Genomic DNA, 19,543 nt, shown 5'->3' on the forward strand with positions numbered 1-19,543 from the left:
GTGAGACTACTTACTTCTTCCTCTCCTTTTGCCTCTACCCCCTGCTCATGCTTTTTCTCACTCTCTCTCTCATATAAATAAATAAAATCTTTAAGAAAGTGGCTTGAATTGGGCGCCTGGGTGGCTCAGTGAGTTAAGCTGCTGCCTTCGGCTCAGGTCATGATCCCAGAGTCCTGGGATTGAGCCCCAAATGGGGCTCTCTGCTCAGCAGGGGGCCTGCTTCCCTTCCTCTCTCTCTGCCTGCCTCTCTGCCTACTTGTGATCTCTCTCTGTCAAATAAATAAATAAAATTAAATTTAAAAATGGCATGAATCAAGTTAAAGTTTAAGTGTGTTAATACCTGTACCATTGATTCCAGTAATGTCCTAGATAACTGTAAAGTTACTGTAGTGGTCCAAATAAACCCCAACAGGTAGGGTCTGGACCCTACCCAGATATCAATGAGACTTTATCTTAATTCTCAGCTCGAGGCACTTTTAATTCATTTAGCATATATATATTACTATTATTGTACATTATAAAATAATAAAGCCTTATTTAGCCACATTTTACATTATATAATTGTAACCATGATAACAGGATCTTGGCTGATTTTAGTCATTGACTCATGCTAAGCATCATACTAGTGTAAACTAGATTGCATGGTGAGTATTAAAACAACCTATAGAAAGTATGATTTAGAAGCTGGGGAATAATATCTCCTTATAATATTATTCTCTTAAAAGCTTCAGGTAGATAGGAATAGGGTTTATGAAAGAAGTCTCTCGAGGGCTTAATGTTTAATTACCAAACACCTCTATTGAAACTATACTTTATCCCTGTATATCATAACCACCTCTCAGCTTACTAACCCAATGACTTTACATCCTTCCCTAAAAGGCTAGGGATGAAATGGGCTATATTTTTGCCAGCTCTGTTGATTGATGCCTCAATCCTGAACACAATGCAATCTGTAATTTGTTTCAGCTCTGAAAGTATCTCCAAACAAATCATCAGTGATTTCTGTTTGCCACATTAGTGAGTGAACATTTTTCCTTTATACTTTTATTACACCTGTGTGTGTTTAATACACACACCCTCTGTTACCTGGGTTTCCTTGACACCGTCTTTTCCTACGTTACTCTATTACCGTTCCTTCAGTTTCCTTCATCTTCTTCCACTTCCTTCTCTAATATCAATCCTACTCATGGTTTCAGCTTTATTCTACTTTTCTTAGACTCTTTTCTTGCTTCCACCTCAGATTTCAGATATTTCAACTTGGACAACCTACAAATATCAGACTCTCCCAATCTGAGCATCCTACCTAAATCCTCTGCTACTTCAATGGGTAGCACTGCCATCAGCCAGTCTCCCACGTTTAGAGCCTTAGAGTTGCACTGTTCATTTTGGTAGCCACAAATCACATGTGGCTAATGAATTCAAATTAAGTAATTAAAATTAAATGTAATTAAAAATTGAGTTCCACCATTGTACTAGTCAAACTTCAAGTGCTCGATAAACCATATGTGACCAGTGTGTCATGTGTTGGGGGTACCACAAGTATAAAATGTTCACATCATCACCGAAGATTTTCTTGGACAGCACTGCCTTAGAGTCTTTTCTAAATCTTCCCTTTTTTCCCTTTACAAGTTGCGTCAGTCATTAACAGCTACTGAATATATTCTCTGCCCTCAGTCCTTATTCTCTTCGGCTGCCACCTTCATATTCTGCCTCAGCTGTCTCCTCCTAACTTGTAGAGGACACAAAGGTTAACATGACATTTTCTACTTAGATTCATAGCCTAGTGAAAGAGGACCTATTTTGAGTTGATGAGATTTTTATTTTTCTTATAAACATCTCTATTTATTTAGTTTAAATATAGTTGTTTTAAGTTTTTTATTGAATAGCCTTTTTTAAGAAGGTAGACTAGAATATTTTTAAATGTGATTAATGGGGCACCTGGGTGGCTCAGTGGGTTAAAGCCTCTGCCTTCGGCTCAGGTCATGATCCCAGGGTCCTGGGATCGAGCCCCACATCGGGCTCTCTGCTCAGCAGGGAGCCTGCTTCCTCCTCTCTCTCTCTGTCTGCCTCTCCAGCTACTTGTGATCTCTGTCTGTTAAATAAATAAAATCTTAAAAAATAAATAAATAAAACAAATGTGATTAATGTCTGAAATGAGTTTATGTTAATTACTTTTTGAAAATGATTTTGATGTTTTAAAAATTGGAACATTACCATTAAACATTAAAATGTTACCATTAAAGGGGCGCCTGGGTGGCTCAGTTGGTTAAACACCAGACTCCTGATTTCGGCTCAGGTCATGATCTCACAGTGAGATTGAGCCCTAGGTCGGGCTTTGCATAGGGTGTGGAGTCTGCTTAACATTTTCTCTCTTTGCCTCCCCGCCAGACTTGTGCATGTGCAGGTGCACTCTGTCTTTCCTCCCCTCTCGTGTACATGCGCTCTCTCAAAAAAAATTTTAAAAACTGTTCATTAATAGTACTAATACTGAATAAATAGAAAATGTCTTTTTGTGTTTAAATACTATGCATTTTATCACTGTTATTTCAAATAGAGGTATCTTGATTACCTCCTTTGTGCCAAGTAACATATGACACAGTAATGTAAATGCTTTACCAACAGACTGAACCTGCACAGGCCAGGCACCTATCAGGAAAATATTTAAAAAGTAATTTGGGTTACCTTTTTTCGAAGTGATCTGGAATTGTGTTTAACCAACTGTGTCAGTGTTCTTTGCTTTATATATCTAAGGAATTTCAGCAAATGAGTTTTTTAAATGAGTTTTTGACTATGTACTGTTGCTTACTGGACATACTTTTAGTGAAAATAACATTTCTTTGGAATTCTTATTTTAAGCTTCTCGGAGCCAATGGAAATATAAACATCAATTCAAAACTTCGTTTGCAGCTATATTACCCACCTAGTAAGCATCGATCCCAATTAAACATTGTTGAGGTTTTTGAATGGTGGTCAAAATATCCAAGGAATCATTATCCATCAACATTATACGTAACCGTAAGAGGATTGAAAGTTCCAGAATGTGTAAGTTAATAATAGCACATAGAAATATAGGTTCTCTGTTCTTGAAATTAAATGGTGATGTTTTTTATTTCTAAAAAGATAAGAGCTCTAAAATTATTTTATTAGATTTATCGAATATAAAGGTACTTTAAATAATTATGTATTAAGACTATGCTAGCTAATATATAAAAGATACTTAATGAATATTAAGTCCTAAATGTAAGTTTCAGTGTGAGGAGAATTTTTAAAAAGTAATACTGTTTTTTTAAAAATGAAAGGTAAAAGAATGATGTAAAGTAGGTGTTGACAAATATTTTCTGTAAAGCCCAAGAGTAGTTAATATTTTAGGCCTTGTAGGCCATACAGGTTTTGTTACAACTACTCATCTTTACCTTTATAGTGAGAAAGTAGCTACATAGACATATGTAACCAGTGTTAAACAGATGGGTATGGATGTGTTCCAATAAAACTTTATTGGCAAAGACAACAAGCAACAAGCTGCATTTGGCCCAGGCATTTGCAGTATCATGATTTATAAGGCACACTTTCCATAATATTATTCAAATAATCGGTAAATAATGTTTCTACTACTGTTTTCCACAGATTAAAACAATGAATGATTCTAGCAAAGAATTGGTTCTAAAACAGAACTTTTGTTTTTGTCTTATTTGCAATAAGACATTTCAGGACAGTTGTATGTTCTGTAAGTGATATTATATAAGTGTGACCACAGGGTTGGTTTACATTAATTTGAATGGAGTTAAATCTCTTTTTAAGGAAAGGAAGATTTAAAAACTTTAGGTCTTTTTGATATCAGTTTTGTGATATTAAAGTGAGGAATACCATAGTATCTTAGAGCTGTGATATAACATCTGGTAGGTATTGGTGAAGAGGCAGAAACAAAGAGCTAGAGTTATTAAAACCATTTCATGTAACTATTGGAGTTCTGTTTTTTTCCTCCCAACTTTCAGGGCTTTTTGGGTATAGAACCAAGCAATTTTCATCTTATTCAGAATAGTGTACATAAAAGTAGAATGTTTTTCTGGGTTACATTTTGAAAACTTTTCCACGTTGTTTGTTTCAATATTTAAAAGACCCTAGATGCTAGAAAAGAAAAAAAGGGTTAATTTGATATTTATATTTTCTCATCTTCTATACACATTCAGATAAAGCCATCTTACCATTCTGTGGTGACTGTCCAGGAGGAGAAAGGTAAACCAGTGTATTGTGAAGGACACCATGAGGCCGGTTCAGTAGATGCAGAACCTGGACTAGAAGATTCTAAAGAAGTAGTGAAGTGGAAACGACTACCTGGGCAGGTGAAATACTTGATTATTCTCAATTCATTTAGAGCTGCCTATATTTATTTTAAAAGCTCCAGCAGCTCTGAAGGTAATTAGCTTACTACTGGAAACTCTCAGATTATCCTTGCTTTTAACCAGAGTCTTGTCTTTCCATTAATTTACTTGATAATAATAGGGTATATATCGTGTGCATAAAAGCACTATCATAAGTTCTTTGTTTAAGGACTTAGGTTAGTTTTATCTGTTAGCTGGAGCTGCCAGAAGGAAATAACCATGGATGGGGTAGCTTAAATAACCAAGCTTACTCCTTCATAGTTCTGGAGGCTGAAGTCCCAAGGTTAAAGGTTGTCAGAGTTGGTTTACTCAGAGGCCTTTCTCCTTAGCTGGCAGATGACTACCATCTTGCTCCTCTTCAAGGTCTTTTCTCTCTGCATTTAGAACCCTGGTGTCTCTTCCTCTTAGAAGGACAGCAAGTTTTTTTTGTTGTTGTTGTTGTTGTTTTTAAGATTTATTTATTTGTTTGTCAGAGAGAGAGCTTGAGTGCATACACAAGCAGGGGGAGTGGCAAGCAGCCAGAGAAGTAGACTCCCTGCTGAGTTAGGAGCCTAAAAAGCAGTCTCTTAACTGACTGAGCCATCCAGGTGTCCCAGGGACAACAGTCTTATTAGATTAGGAATCCACGCTAATAAAAAAGATCTTTAAAAATTTTTATCTCCAAATACTGCTACATTCTGAGGTACTGGAATTAGAGCTTCAGCATACAAATTTTGGGGGACAAAATTTCAATCCATAACAGCAATTAAAAAAAGATTTTTTTTGATGTTTTAAGAGGTAAATCTTTTAATGAGTTTTCTTAGTAAAATGGATTTTATTTAAAAAAAATATATATCATTCTAATAGATTCATGAGATTTTTTTATAGTCCCCAGCTTCTTCACAGTGAATCACATTTTGATGGATTATATATGTATATTTTCCTACCATAGGTTGAGGATTATTTAAGCTTTTATTAATGGTTATCATATTTTACAGTAGCAAGAAGCATTGCTGATACAGTTATGCAAATCTATTACTTAGTTCCACAAAGAGTAGAGTGGTTCATTTTGTACATCTGAGCCATTGCCAAATGCAGCTTATCCAAAATCTTAATTTATCCAAACATTTAGGATGCTGTGACTAATACATGAAAAGACATTTGCAAGGAAGTGTACCACATTCATTGCATCTAGTAAAGGACCAATATGTGTTTAATTGAACTTTAAAGATAATAAACCCAGGAACTAACGATCACTGAAGTTTGGAAGAGATGTAATTAGGATAAATAAAAGTAGTATTTTCTACAGTAGATATTATACATGGAAAGTTTTGGTTTCATTTGATAATAGGAAATGAAAACAAAAATTATGAAATTTTAATAAAATTAATGAATGAGAAACCAACAGGAAGTGATTACTTTGAAAATACCTTTCAGAATGTAGCCACAAATGATGGTTATTTTAAGAGATAAAAAGAGAGAGAAAATGAGCATTCATACATCCCATGCTTAAGCTAGGCCTTTAGGTTATGGTCACTGAAGAAGTTTATGGCTCAGCAAAAATCACGAAAATTGCTGTCATGGAATAAGGATGTTATGACGTTTTGTGATAAGATGTTTTGTGTATGTGGCAATACATATACATATCATTGTGTGTGTGTGTGTGTGTGTGTGTGTGTATGCATGCAAATGTGCACACAATAGTGACAGCTTTAGAGTACCAGATAATGAATTTTCTTTCTTTCTTTCTTTCTTTCTTTCTTTCTTTCTTTCTTTCTTTCTTTCTTTCTTTTAAAGATTTTATTTATTTATTTGACACAGAGAGAGAGAGACAGCTAGAGAGGGAACACAAGCAGGGGAATCCGAAGAGGGAGAAGCAGGCAGGGAGCTCGATGCGGGGTTCGATACCAGGACCCTGGGATGATGACCTGAGCCAAAGGCAGAGGCTTAATGACCGAGCCACATAGGCACCCCAATTACGAATTTTTGGTAAATTAAGTACTAGTTAGAAGTGGAGTGTAAAGTGACTTTATTTTATGGAGACCTGATCTCCTCGTTAGGAAATAAAATAATTTACTATAGTTTTCCATACATTTTGTTTACTTTCCTCTTTCTCTGCATCTCAGTCAAGGGCTTAAAAATAAAGCTCTACCACTGCAATAGCTTAACAACTAGCCTTCAAATTTTAATGCTTCTTAATTTATTTTTTTTAAATGTATGTTTTTAGGCTTGCCGTATCCCAAATAAGCACCTCTTCTCACTAAATACAGGAGAACGAGGATGTTTTCGTCTTGCTTTCTCTCATAATGGAAGAATATTAGCAGCGGCCTGTGCCAGCCGAGATGGATATCCAATTATCTGTGAGTAATACTTCTATTTAATAGGATCGAAGTCTATCTGGAAGACATTTGTTTTTTAAAATTCATTGAAATCTTAATTTGAGTAACCCCCAGTTTTTTAATAATTATTTCACAGCTTTCTATAAAATATAGGTTCAGTAGTATGAGAATAATCAAATGAAGGGTGGTAAGTTTATTTGTGAAACATGCAAGAGGATTTTTGTAAGGATTTTCTTATCTTAAATATGGAAATTTAGAAAATGAAGGGATTAATAAATCCCATGAGGAATTCTAGCCCATGTGGTCAGTTGATAGAAGTGATAATTTAAAGTATGAAAGCCGTCAAATTTCATATGCAGTAGAAAGTAACAGCTCAGGACAGGAGTACCTAGAGAACGATTTCTCAGTAGTAGGGAAGGCAGCAGAGAAACCAAAAACCCACTTTCAAATTGCCTTTAAAAAATACAGAAAACCATGTTAAAAAGGAAAATTTCTGTAGCTTTAAGTGAGCATTCTCTACTCTTCTAAAGTGAGAGACATTAAATACTTCCCTAATTTCTTGTGTAATAATGAAAACCAGCTTCCTCAGCAGGAAGTTGCCTGCCCCCTGTGGGCGTCTGCCCTAAGTACTAGGTGGTATTAAATTTCCCTCAGCCTCACACAGTTTATTTCAGATGATTTATTCTTTTCAGCAAGGACTCATAATTGGCTTGGCTAGCATTTATTAAATAAATACTCCTCCTCATGAAATAATGTTAGCTTTAAAAAACAAAATTACTTGTGTAGTTTGATTATGACTGTGCTATTTTAAAAATTCACCAAAACCAATGTATGGAGGAAAAAAGATTCTTAGAATATCTATTCCAAAGAATTAATAGTGATTTCTTTTTGGGTAGTGAAAGAATTATTTTCATTCTGATTTATATTTTAGCATTTCCATGATAAATATGTGTTACTTTATTCTTAAATCTTATTCAGAATGCTATATAAATTTAGACATACTTATTGCTTAAGTCTCCAAAGCACAGAAGAATTTTTGTCTTTAGTCTCAATTGTTTGGTTATGATATGTCTACTTGGAATTTGTTTAGCTTGTTGGATATGTAGGTTACTGTTTTTCACAAAATGGGTAAATTTTTAGTGTTTATTTCTTCAAATTGTTCTTCTCCTTTCTATTTTTTCTCTTCTGAGACTCTCATCATCTCATTGTTGATACACCTGGTGGTGTCCCACAAGTCCCTGCAGCTTTATTCATTTTTCTTCATTCTTTTTCCTTCTGTTCCTCAGACTGCATAATCTCAGATGACCTGTCTTCAAGTTGTTTCTTCTGCCAGCCCAGATCTGTTAGTGAACTTCTTTAGTGAATTGTTTATTTCCGTTAGTGTACTTTTCAACTCTAGAATTTTTTTGTCTTTTTTAATTATTTCTGTCTCTTTATTGATACTGTTATTTTAGCCAGAAATTATTCTCACACCTTAATTCTTTAGACATGGTTTTCTTTTTATCTTTGAACATATTTAAATAAATTTTTTGTCTGGAACAGTGTCTTGGCTTCTTCATAGACAGTTTCTGTGGACTGCCTTGTTTCCTGTGGGTGGCTCTACTGGACTGTTTTGGTTTTTTCTTGTCTCCATATTACATGTGCAGCAGGTCTGGAAATCAGATTCCTCACCTTCCCCTCCTCTGCACCTACCCGCCCAGGATTTGTTGTTGCTGAAGTCTCTGCTCACTTAGCTTGGTTGTTGCTGAAGTCTCTGCTCACTTAGCTTGGTGGTCAGGTGTGGTAGAGATTTTTAAATGCTTTGAGTGAGTAGATCGTCCAGCCTTTACCAAACGTGTGTGTGTGTGTGTGTGTGTGTGTGTGTGTATTGGGATGCATTCTTCCAACACTTCACTGCAGGCAATTACAGCTCTGCCTTACTTCACTTTCAGGTCAGTCAGAGGGAGAAAGCACCTCTGGTCTTTTTGTTCACATACATATGTCCTGCTGGGTTCCCAGGAATTTGTTGCATCTTTTCAAAGTCCTCTGTGGACATCTCATTCCCAGCTTTTTCCTTTTACATTTTTTTGCTCAGCCTCTCCTTGGCCACTCTCCTTAGCTTCAGTTGGCATCACTGCCTCAGCCAGCTGTGCCACTGATTATTTCAGCATGCACCCTGGGGTTAGGGCTTTTCACACAGAGCAGGCTCTGAGCCAAGCCAAGGAAAGCCAAGCCCTGGGAATGGAGCTTTTTAGTAGTAAGTATGAGAGTGGGTCTTTGGGGGGAGCTTCTTATATTTTCTGGCCCATCCCATGGCTACTAGGCTGCTGGCTTTAAGTTGTGAGACTGTTGGTTTCTAAAGCTACTCTGCAGCTTGGGAGAGTGGAATGGGACCATAGCAAGTTAAAATGCCGCAAAGCTCATGTTCCTACCAAGATTAAGCTGTTTTTCTTGAATAAATGCTCCTCAGGTTGTTGCAAGCCTTTGTTTAACTTCTAGAGTTCAGAAAAAAGTGAATTTGGATAATTTTTACGGTGTTCTTATTGCTTTTATCAGGGAGCAGATACTCTGAGGTACTTCTTTGCTATTCCAGAAGTACTTCTGTGCTTAGTATTTTAAAGGGCATTTGGTTTTACCACTAGGTGGAAGTAGAGACTTGCAATTTTTGTTGTTCTCGAGTCACTTTTTCAAATCTTTCATTGTGAACCTAACTTAGAGCAATACCTTAATGTCTTGTTTATCAGATTAGATCTCTGTTAATTCTCTTATTATATCATTTTAGTATTGGAATTTTTTTTTAAAACAAGGGCTGCCTGGGTGGCTCATCTGGTTAAGCATCTTCCTTCAGTTCAGGTTGTGATTCTAGGGTTCTGACAGAATTGGGACCCCTGCTCAGCAGGGAGTCTGCCTCTCCTTCTCCCTTTGCCCCTTCCCTTGGCTGAAGCTTACTCTCACTTTCTCAAACAAACAAATAAATAAATAAAATCTTTTTTAAAAAAAGAATTCTTTTCTAATAGTAGCACAGTTTAAATTTCTTTAAATAATTAAAATTTTGGCTGGAATTTAATTGATTTTCAGGTAAAGTAATATCTTATTCATGAAAACTCAAATTATAGAATCTTTGAAGTGAATTGCAATTTAACTGTTATCTATTATTTGATTAATAAATTGATGGTGGAAGACTACTAGGAAAATTGCTTTGACGAGATGAGAGTAATTGTAGCATGCTATAAAACTTTATATGTGTAAATTCTTGAGTCTGAAGGAAATGAAAAACTACTTTTAAATAGAACAAATCAACGAAACTAGGAGCTGGTTCTTTGAAAGAATTAATAAAATTGATAAACCCCTGGCCCGACTTATCAAAAAGAAAAGAGAAAGGACCCAAATAAATAAAGTCATGAATGAAAGAGGAGAGATCACAACTAACACCAAAGAAATACAAACTATTATAAGAACATACTATGAGCAACTCTACGGCAATAAATTTGACAATCTGGAAGAAATGGATGCATTCCTAGAAACATATAAACTACCACAACTGAACCAGGAAGAAATAGAAAGCCTGAACAGACCCATAACCAGTAAGGAGATTGAAACAGTCATTAAAAATCTCCAAACAAACAAAAGCCCAGAGCCAGACGGCTTCCCGGGGGAATTCTACCAAACATTTAAAGAAGAACTAATTCCTATTCTCCTGAAACTGTTCCAAAAAATAGAAATGGAAGGAAAACTTCCAAACTCATTTTATGAGGCCAGCATCACCTTGATCCCAAAATCAGACAAGGATCCCACCAAAAAAGAGAGCTACAGACCGATATCCTTGATGAACACAGATGCGAAAATACTCAACAAAATACTAGCCAATAGGATTCAACAGTACATTAAAAAGATTATTCACCACGACCAAGTGGGATTTATTCCAGGGCTGCAAGGTTGGTTCAACATCCGCAAATCAGTCAATGTGATACAACACATCAATAAAAGAAAGAACAAGAACCATATGATACTCTCAATAGATGCTGAAAAAGCATTTGACAAAGTACAGCATCCCTTCCTGATCAAAACTCTTCAAAGTGTAGGGATAGAGGGCACATACCTCAATATCATCAAAGCCATCTATGAAAAACCCACCGCAAATATCATTCTCAATGGAGAAAAACTGAAAGCTTTTCCGCTAAGGTCAGGAACACGGCAGGGATGTCCATTATCACCACTGCTATTCAACATAGTACTAGAGGTCCTAGCCTCAGCAATCAGACAACAAAAGGAAATTAAAGGCATCCAAATCGGCAAAGAAGAAGTCAAATTATCACTCTTTGCAGATGATATGATACTATATGTGGAAAACCCAAAAGACTCCACTCCAAAACTGCTAGAACTTATACAGGAATTCAGTAAAGTGTCAGGATATAAAATCAATGCACAGAAATCAGTTGCATTTCTCTACACCAACAGCAAGACAGAAGAAAGAGAAATCAAGGAGTCAATCCCATTTACAATTGCATCCAAAACCATAAGATACCTAGGAATAAGCCTAACCAAAGAGACACAGAATCTATACTCAGAAAACTATAAAGTACTCATGAAAGAAATTGAGGAAGACACAAAGAAATGGAAAAATGTTCCATGCTCCTGGATTGGAAGAATAAATATTGTGAAAATGTCTATGCTACCTAAAGCAATCTACACATTTAATGCAATTCCTATCAAAGTACCATCCATCTTTTTCAAAGAAATGGAACAAATAATGCTAAAATTTATATGGAACCAGAAAAGACCTCGAATAGCCAAAGGGATATTGAAAAAGAAAGCCAACGTTGGTGGCATCACAATTCCGGACTTCAAGCTCTATTACAAAGCTGTCATCATCAAGACAGCATGGTACTGGCACAAAAACAGACACATAGATCAATGGAACAGAATAGAGAGCCCAGAAATAGACCCTCAACTCTATGGTCAACTAATCTTCGACAAAGCAGGAAAGAATGTCCAATGGAAAAAAGACAGCCTTTTCAATAAATGGTGCTGGGAAAATTGGACAGCCACATGCAGAAAAATGAAATTGGACCATTTCCTTACACCACACACGAAAATAGCCTCAAAATGGATGAAGGACCTCAATGTACGAAAGGAATCCATCAAAATCCTTGAGGAGAACACGGGCAGCAACCTCTTCGACCTCTGCCGCAGCAACATCTTCCTAGGAACAACGCAAAAGGCAAGGGAAGCAAGGGAAAAAATGAACTACTGGGATTTCATCAAGGTCAAAAGCTTTTGCACAGCAAAGGAAACAGTTAACAAAATCAAAAGACAACTGACAGAATGGGAGAAGATATTTGCAAACGACATATCAGATAAAGGACTAGTGTCCAGAATCTATAAAGAACTTAGCAAACTCAACACCCAAAGAACAAATAATCCAATCAAGAAATGGGCAGAGGACATGAACAGACATTTCTGCAAAGAAGACATCCAGATGGCCAACAGACACATGAAAAAGTGCTCCATATCACTCGGCATCAGGGAAATACAAATCAAAACCACAAATGAGATATCACCTCACACCAGTCAGAATGGCTAAAATCAACAAGTCAGGAAATGACAGATGCTGGCGAGGATGCGGAGAAAGGGGAACCCTCCTACACTGTTGGTGGGAATGCAAGCTGGTGCAGCCACTCTGGAAAACAGCATGGAGGTTCCTCAAAATGTTGAAAATAGAACTGCCCTATGACCCAGCAATTGCACTATTGGGTATTTACCCTAAAGATACAAATGTAGTGATCCAAAGGGGCATGTGTACCCGAATGTTTATAGCAGCAATATCCACAATAGCCAAACTATGGAAAGAACCTAGATGTCCATCAACAGATGAATGGATAAAGAAGATGTGGTATATATACACAATGGAATACTATGCAGCCATCAAAAGAAATGAAATCTTGCCATTTGCAACAACATGGATGGAACTAGAGCGTATCATGCTTAGCGAAATAAGTCAAGCAGAGAAAGACAACTATCATATGATCTCCCTGATATAAGGAAGTGGTGATGCAACATGGAGGCTTAAGTGGGTAGAAGAAGAATAAATGAAACAAGATGGGATTGGGAGGGAGACAAACCATAAGTGACTCTTAATCTCACAAAACAAACTGAGGGTTGCCGGGGGGAGGGGGTTTGGGAGAAGGGGGTGGGATTATGGACATTGGGGAGGGTATGTGATTTGGTGAGTGCTGTGAAGTGTGTAAACCTGGTGATTCACAGACCTGTACCCCTGGGGATAAAAATATATGTTTATAAAAAATAAAAAATTAAAAAAAAAAATAAATAAATAGACTTTGAGATTTTTTACGCTGAAAATATCTTTGGTGATGGTATTCTTAGAGACTGTGTGCAAATTATTATAAGCTTTATGTTTGTATGTTACTGGATTAAGGACTCTCTGGCTGCAAACCTACTAATTTTTGAATATTTTCTGTAGTATATGAAATTCCTTCTGGGCGTTTCATGAGAGAATTATGTGGCCACCTCAATATCATTTATGATCTTTGCTGGTCCCGTGATGATCGCTATATCCTTACTGCATCATCTGATGGCACTGCCAGGTTAGTATACTTGAGAAGTACTTACTGTGTATGTTGTTGGCCATCAAGGAAAGTAAAGAAAATATAAAGGTATATAGCTATTCTTAGGCTTAAGTAATATTTTGCTTATCAAGGGACTGTCATAGAGATGCATCATACAGACCGATTAGATCAGTAGTAGTAGGAAAGCTTTTTCTGAAAGATGTTTTTATTAAATATATCTTTTTTATGTAATACATAATGCTTCTAGTTCCCAGTGTCCTTAAATGATCATTATGTACGCTATTTGATTAATACTCTGCACTGTTTGACATAAGGTAAACAGTTGATATTTTCCTAGACTATAAGCTCTTAATGGTAGGGCTTCTGTTTTCCCTGTTAGCTGTAGGTAGGGGCCAGCCCACAATGATGCACAGTGGTAGACAGCGAGGAATGGAAACTTTGTCTAAGACAAAGGTATGGCATAAGGGGAAGAAGTTATAACTGTTAATTTATATGGAAAAATTTTGAGCATTCTCAGACCCAAAAATAACTTCTCTTGGAGTTTTCTGATACCTTGGGACACATCTTTCTTTAAGGGGGGCACAAAATAAATTGAAATAAAGCACAGGTGCTCACAGATACAGTTCAGACCTGTGGCAGCTTGACGTTGAGATGCTGAGTGTAGCTTCCAGGGACGAGTGTCGCAGTGCCCCCTTGCTGCTGGGGTTGCGCTCTCCCTGTGGAAGGGCTCACGGCAGAACAAGTGCTGAACCCGATTTTGCCTTTTCTCCTTTTTTCATTAAAGTAAAAATCCTCTTCACATTTCTTCTGGTTAGTGAAAGCAGGTACTGACGTAGGTCTTAGGTAAAAGCGAAGTGGTGTAAGGCAGACTTTGAAAAGCAGGGGATACCTACATGTAAGTGAATATGTGCCTTATGTTTTAAAGATTTTCAGTATTTGCACTTTTCAGAATGTCAGTTATAAAATAATTTAATCCTTCCCAACTTAATATGTATCATAAAATTTTTTAAATCTACTTTGTAAAATTTCATTGACCTGTTCTAGCTGCTGTTCTACCTTGTTTGCATGCTAATTGTATTATTAGGCAGTTTTTCAAGATGCTTTATATTATATATATATTAAATATGTTATTTAATTTGACTCCAACAAACGTAGGTGGATACACATAAATCTATGTTATCTCTGTATACCAGGAAGCTGACATTTAGAGCAGTTTGGGATGCCTTCTGATTTCACTCTTATTTAATTCTGCTCTCTGCATTTTAACACACTTTTCAGCAGACACTTCTAGTGTCTGAGTCTCTTTTATTACTCTTATCAGCTTCCTTTTTAATATAAAATGTCTAATTGATTAAGATGTTATCAGGACTGTTGAGTTTCTGTTTAAATGCAAAAGGTGGTAATTGATGAGACTTGATTTCCTTCCATGTGTAGCTAGGCACCTGCTGTTGGTCCCTCTTAATAGGATTCTTTGGAACCCCTGGTCAACTTGTTGTCTCAACACAGCCATTCTGTCCCATGCCAGATTATACTAGAGAAAAATTCATAACCTTGGAAAGGCCTGATGGTGGATTTGTAAGTCTTAAAATCACCTGAGCAGTCATCTCAGCCAAACAAGCTTTTTCCTTATCTTTATTCAGCTATCTTTTCTTATTCCTCTGGCAGCACATCCAAGCCTTGCGGCACTTCAGGTTCTCGACCCTGAGTCACATCTGCCCGCTTTCATTAGCTGACTGCCTTTAGCTTACAGTGAATTATGCCAGACATGAACTTCCTGTATCTCTCTGGTTTCCCACCCAATATCTATAAATGTACCCATCTTATCTCTGTCCACTGCTCTTAACAAAGATGTATGGGTAAGGACACCTTTCAGGCAACTCTTTGACATGTGCTTTTTAAAAAAAATTTTTTTAATTTTTTATTAACATGTATGTATTATTAGGCCCAGGGGTACAGGTCTGTGAATCACCAGGTTTACACACTTCACAGAACTCAACCATAGCACATACCCTCCCCAGTGTCCATAACCCAACCACCCTCTCCATACCCCCCTCCCCCCAACAACCCTCAGTTTATTTTGTGAGATTAAGAGACTCTTACAGTTTTTGACATGTGCTTTTAATCTCAGCCCTTCAATCTACCATTCTGTTTCCTACCTCTCTTATCTCTTCAGTATCTTCCTCTCTATTGATTTTGTCCTCTCATCTTAAAAATATGCTCAAATTTCCTTATCTTAAGAAATATTTCTTTCAGTTCTTCCTCCTTTTCAGACTACCACATTATTTTTCTTTCTACAATATCAAGAACGTTCTACACACGTCTTTAGCTCAACTCAGTGAATCTAGTTTTCACTGCCTCCCCCGCTAGATCAACCTTCTTTAAGAGGTCAGCAGTCTCTTGCTGATTTTCAGATTCAGGGCCAATTTAGGTCATTACCCTATCTGCTTTCACTGAAGTGATTAATTATTGACTAGTTTTAAAATAGTTTCAATTAAGTGGTTTCTTCTGTTTGCTTTTTATGACTGGCCAGTTCTGTTCCCTGTCACTTGTTCCTCTTCGAAGCTCTGCCTGTTCTCTGTAGATGTTTATTCCTAGAATCCTCCTACTTGAGCATCTTCCTTGGTTTGCTGTGCTTATTCTGGTCTCTCTCATTTTCCTGTCTCACTTCTATGGGCTGACTTCTAGCGCCCACTTTTTTTCTGAGTTTCACTTTCTGTTACTCCGTCTGGACTGTCAGTGGCACCTTGGATCTAAAACCAGACTTGATATCACTAGACTGCTTTCCTCATTTGGTCCTCTTGTGGATTTTTTAATGGCATCCACCCTGAATCCCAAGCCAGGAGTCCAGAATAGCACTTATTTCTTTTTTTCTTCCTACGCTTCCTTCCCATATCTAAGAGTACCACAGATCTGTCAGTTTGCCCTCCTAAAACCTTCACCATTCCATCACACCCTTTCTGTCCTCACTGCTGTTACCTTAATTCAGGCCCTTTTGGTGGTAAAACAAAATATTGGTGCTAAACTTTCCCACTGTTCAGTCTGTCGTTCCTCCGTCTTTTCACAACCATGCTTTGTAATGCCCTGATCTTCAGAAGTCTTCCCACTACCCTTTGAAAATGTTCCAGCTCCTTAGCATGGCATTACAGGCATGTTTCTCATTGACCCTACATCCTTCTCCTGTGCACTTGCCATGTACCCTTGGCGTCACCCACACAGTATTTTAAAATGCTCTTAGTATCTTCCTCTCCATGTCTCTTCTTCCAGTGCTTAAATGCCCTTTTCCTAGCCTTCCTGCCCAGCTCAGTCACTCAGCAACCATTTAAGTGCCTTTTGTGATGGCTCATAGTCATTGTTTAAAACCCAGCTCAGATTTAACCATTTCTTGTAGTTTTCTTGGTTTTTTTGCCAGCATATGATATTTTATATATATATATACACAATATAGTATAAAGTATGCTTTTTTCTTTATGTAGCTTTGATACTGTTGGAGGATGTTTTACATCATAAAAATACTTATTGTGTAGGATTGAGTGAAGAGAAACATTGTTGCTAGAACCAAAAAGAGTGAGGTTTTTGAAAGAGGTAAGGACTACTTAAAATGAATAAGGTAAAGTCAAAGGAAGAGAATTAGAGTTGCTAATGTTCCAAGAGGCAGAGGCATGGACTTCTGGCTGTGTCTTCTTTTTGTCTTCCTGGTTAGTGCTAGTGACTCCTGAGTTATTGTTTCCCACTGGTTAGCTCTTTGCCATGTAGGGTTAACCAAAATCTTCTTTAGTTATCTTCAGCACAAATCTGTATTTTTCTCTAACCATCGGCTCCTCATATAATCAGACTTTTCCCACATGTAATGGCTCCCATTTAGGCACATATGTCCTAATGTTGCCCCTCATCATACATACTGTTGTAACTATGTTTTTTTCTTTCCCAACTGTAATAATCTTTTTGTGTGTGCTCATCTAGTCTTCACAGATTTGTGTATTTCCTTGTTCTTTGTGATCAGCTCTTTTTTCCCCAAACTCATTAATACATTTCTGTTGTTCTTAGACTCAATATTTACTTGCTTGACTAAAGCCATCATTGATTCCAGTTAGGTTTTTACATAAAAGGCTTCATTTTTATTGTAAATTACTGTGTCTATTTTTTTTTTAAAGATTTTATTTTTTTTATTTGACAGACAGAGATCACAAGTAGGCAGAGAAAGAGGAGGAAGCAGGCTCCCTGACGAGCAGAGAGCCCGATGTGGGGCTCGATCCCAGGACCCTGGGATCATGACCTGAGCCGAAGGCAGAGGCTTTAACCCACTGAGCCACCCAGGCGCCCCTACTGTGTCTATTTTAATTGAGCTGCTTTTAAGATATGATTATTTCATTTCTGCCTGTCACATAGGATTTCACATAATACTGATAAGATTTTTAAGCAAACAGCTGAAGTTTTTATCTTTTAAACAATCTTCTTTCAACAGTCTTAATCACAAATTCGTTATTTTGTTCTTTTAGTAAGTATTGTATTTCATGTAGCATATATTCATTGAAAGTATTACTATGGTAAAAATGTTTATGCAGTGATACACGTGTTTTATTTTCACTTGAAAACATGTTCTTTCACTTCCTTCATTATTAGTTTGGATTCTTAGTAATTGTAGATCATATCCTTATTTGAAACAGCTGCTGAGAAGACTCAGAATGTTATTCTTGAATGGCAGCTGTATTTTTTTCTTTCACCGATAATTTTGAAAAGGACTTAATTTGCTTTAGTTTTTAGGCCATGATTAAAAGAAGGAACTATAAATCCCCCTATTAATAATTAATCTATTTTTCTAATTTTAACAATTTAATCAGACTGTTTAAAAATTCAGTGTTCCACACTCACTTAGTACCTTTCAGTCTCTAGATTTTTGCCTATTTTTATAGACCGACTAGAACTGCAGAGTATTTAACATAAGTTTTAACCCTTAGGGTTTAATCTTTTGTCAGGACTGTAGCAGTGACAGTAATATTACTTTTTAAAAATTATCCATAATTTAGAGGAAGACATATTAAAAGTGTTAAATATAAATTGTTTAATGTAAGGTAGCCTATTTTCTATCAAAGTATCATAGTTAATCTTATTTTACTCAGGTATCAAACAGTAATTTCAATATGGCTTTTAAGACTTTGAGATCACAGTCACTTTCTAGGCTTGGAAATTATAAATACAGAGTTAATGGACTAGCTTCTTCTCTAAACCTCTACTAGGGAGCATTTTACAAAAGCAATATATACAACCTAAATGAAGAATAATTGAAGCTCTCCCTATATTTTATTTTTTGTGTGTATTGTACTAAATGCAGTATTTTACCAACTATTCCATGTGTGTTTAATCAATGTCAAAAATAATTGTTTAAAAAAAATCCAAATACAATTTTTCATTTTACAGTATAGATTAAAATTAGTAGACAAATTAACCATTATGCTTGATAATAACTAAGAAATAGCTTTGTCAAAATGTAAAGAACCCCAGCCATAAAATATTTGATCACATTATTTTTGATTGTTATAAAGTGTAGTTTGCCTTTGGTTATTGTCATTGCTTACTTAAGATGCATTGCCATGTTGGTTTTTGGGAAAAGTTTTAGAAACTTCTGCCTTTCAGAAGCAACATAAAACTTTTTATCCTTTTCCAGGATATGGAAAAATGAAATAAATAATACCAATACTTTCAGAGTTTTACCTCATCCTTCTTTTGTTTACACGGCTAAATTCCATCCTGCTGTAAAAGAAGTGGTAGTTACAGGGTGCTATGATTCTGTGATACGGATATGGAAGGTTGATATGAGAGGGGATCCTGCCATATTGATTCGACAGTTTGACACGCACAGAAGTTTCATCAACTCTCTCTGTTTTGATATTGAAGGTATGTCAAAATATATTCCAAATGGAGGCTAATTGCATGAAGAATTTTTAAAAATTTTTGTTCATTAAGGTAATATTTTTAAGCTTGAGAGGGATTTTGTGTATTGATGATTATATATTTTTAGATTTATGTGTATTTTGCAGATCATATGATAGACTTGGGCACAGATTTGGCAGTCAGGGAGTTTTGTTTGTAATTTTAAAGTCATTAAATTCTGGGGACGCCTGAGTGGCTCATTCCGTTAAGTGTCCAGCTCTTGGTTTCAGCTCAGGTCATGATCAGGGTCATGACACTGAGCCCCATGTTGGGCTCTGCGCTCAGCATAGAGTCTCTTTGTGTTTCTTCATCTGATCCTGCCCCTGCATATACTCTCTCTTTAATAATAAAA

The 19,543-nt window shown here is 36.5% G+C and overlaps 1 protein-coding gene across 7 annotated transcripts in view; it reads left to right on the forward strand.

Moving 5' to 3' along the window:
• AHI1 (Abelson helper integration site 1) overlaps window positions 1-19,543 on the forward strand; it is a 225,402-nt gene that overhangs the window by 35,493 nt on the left and 170,366 nt on the right. For all 7 annotated transcript variants that reach the window (XR_009354625.1, XR_009354624.1, XM_059177484.1 and 4 more), the window contains 5 exons: window positions 2,857-3,042; window positions 4,188-4,340; window positions 6,586-6,718; window positions 13,158-13,281; window positions 18,926-19,155. Coding sequence is in view for 5 of the 7 variants with exons in the window: in XM_059177484.1 (XP_059033467.1) it covers window positions 2,857-3,042; window positions 4,188-4,340; window positions 6,586-6,718; window positions 13,158-13,281; window positions 18,926-19,155 (826 nt within the window). In the remaining 2 variants the exon portion in view is untranslated. The remainder of the gene's footprint in view (window positions 1-2,856; window positions 3,043-4,187; window positions 4,341-6,585; window positions 6,719-13,157; window positions 13,282-18,925; window positions 19,156-19,543) is intronic.

Source organism: Mustela lutreola, chromosome 6, assembly GCF_030435805.1.
Source record: "Mustela lutreola isolate mMusLut2 chromosome 6, mMusLut2.pri, whole genome shotgun sequence".
Lineage (NCBI taxonomy): Eukaryota > Metazoa > Chordata > Mammalia > Carnivora > Mustelidae > Mustela > Mustela lutreola.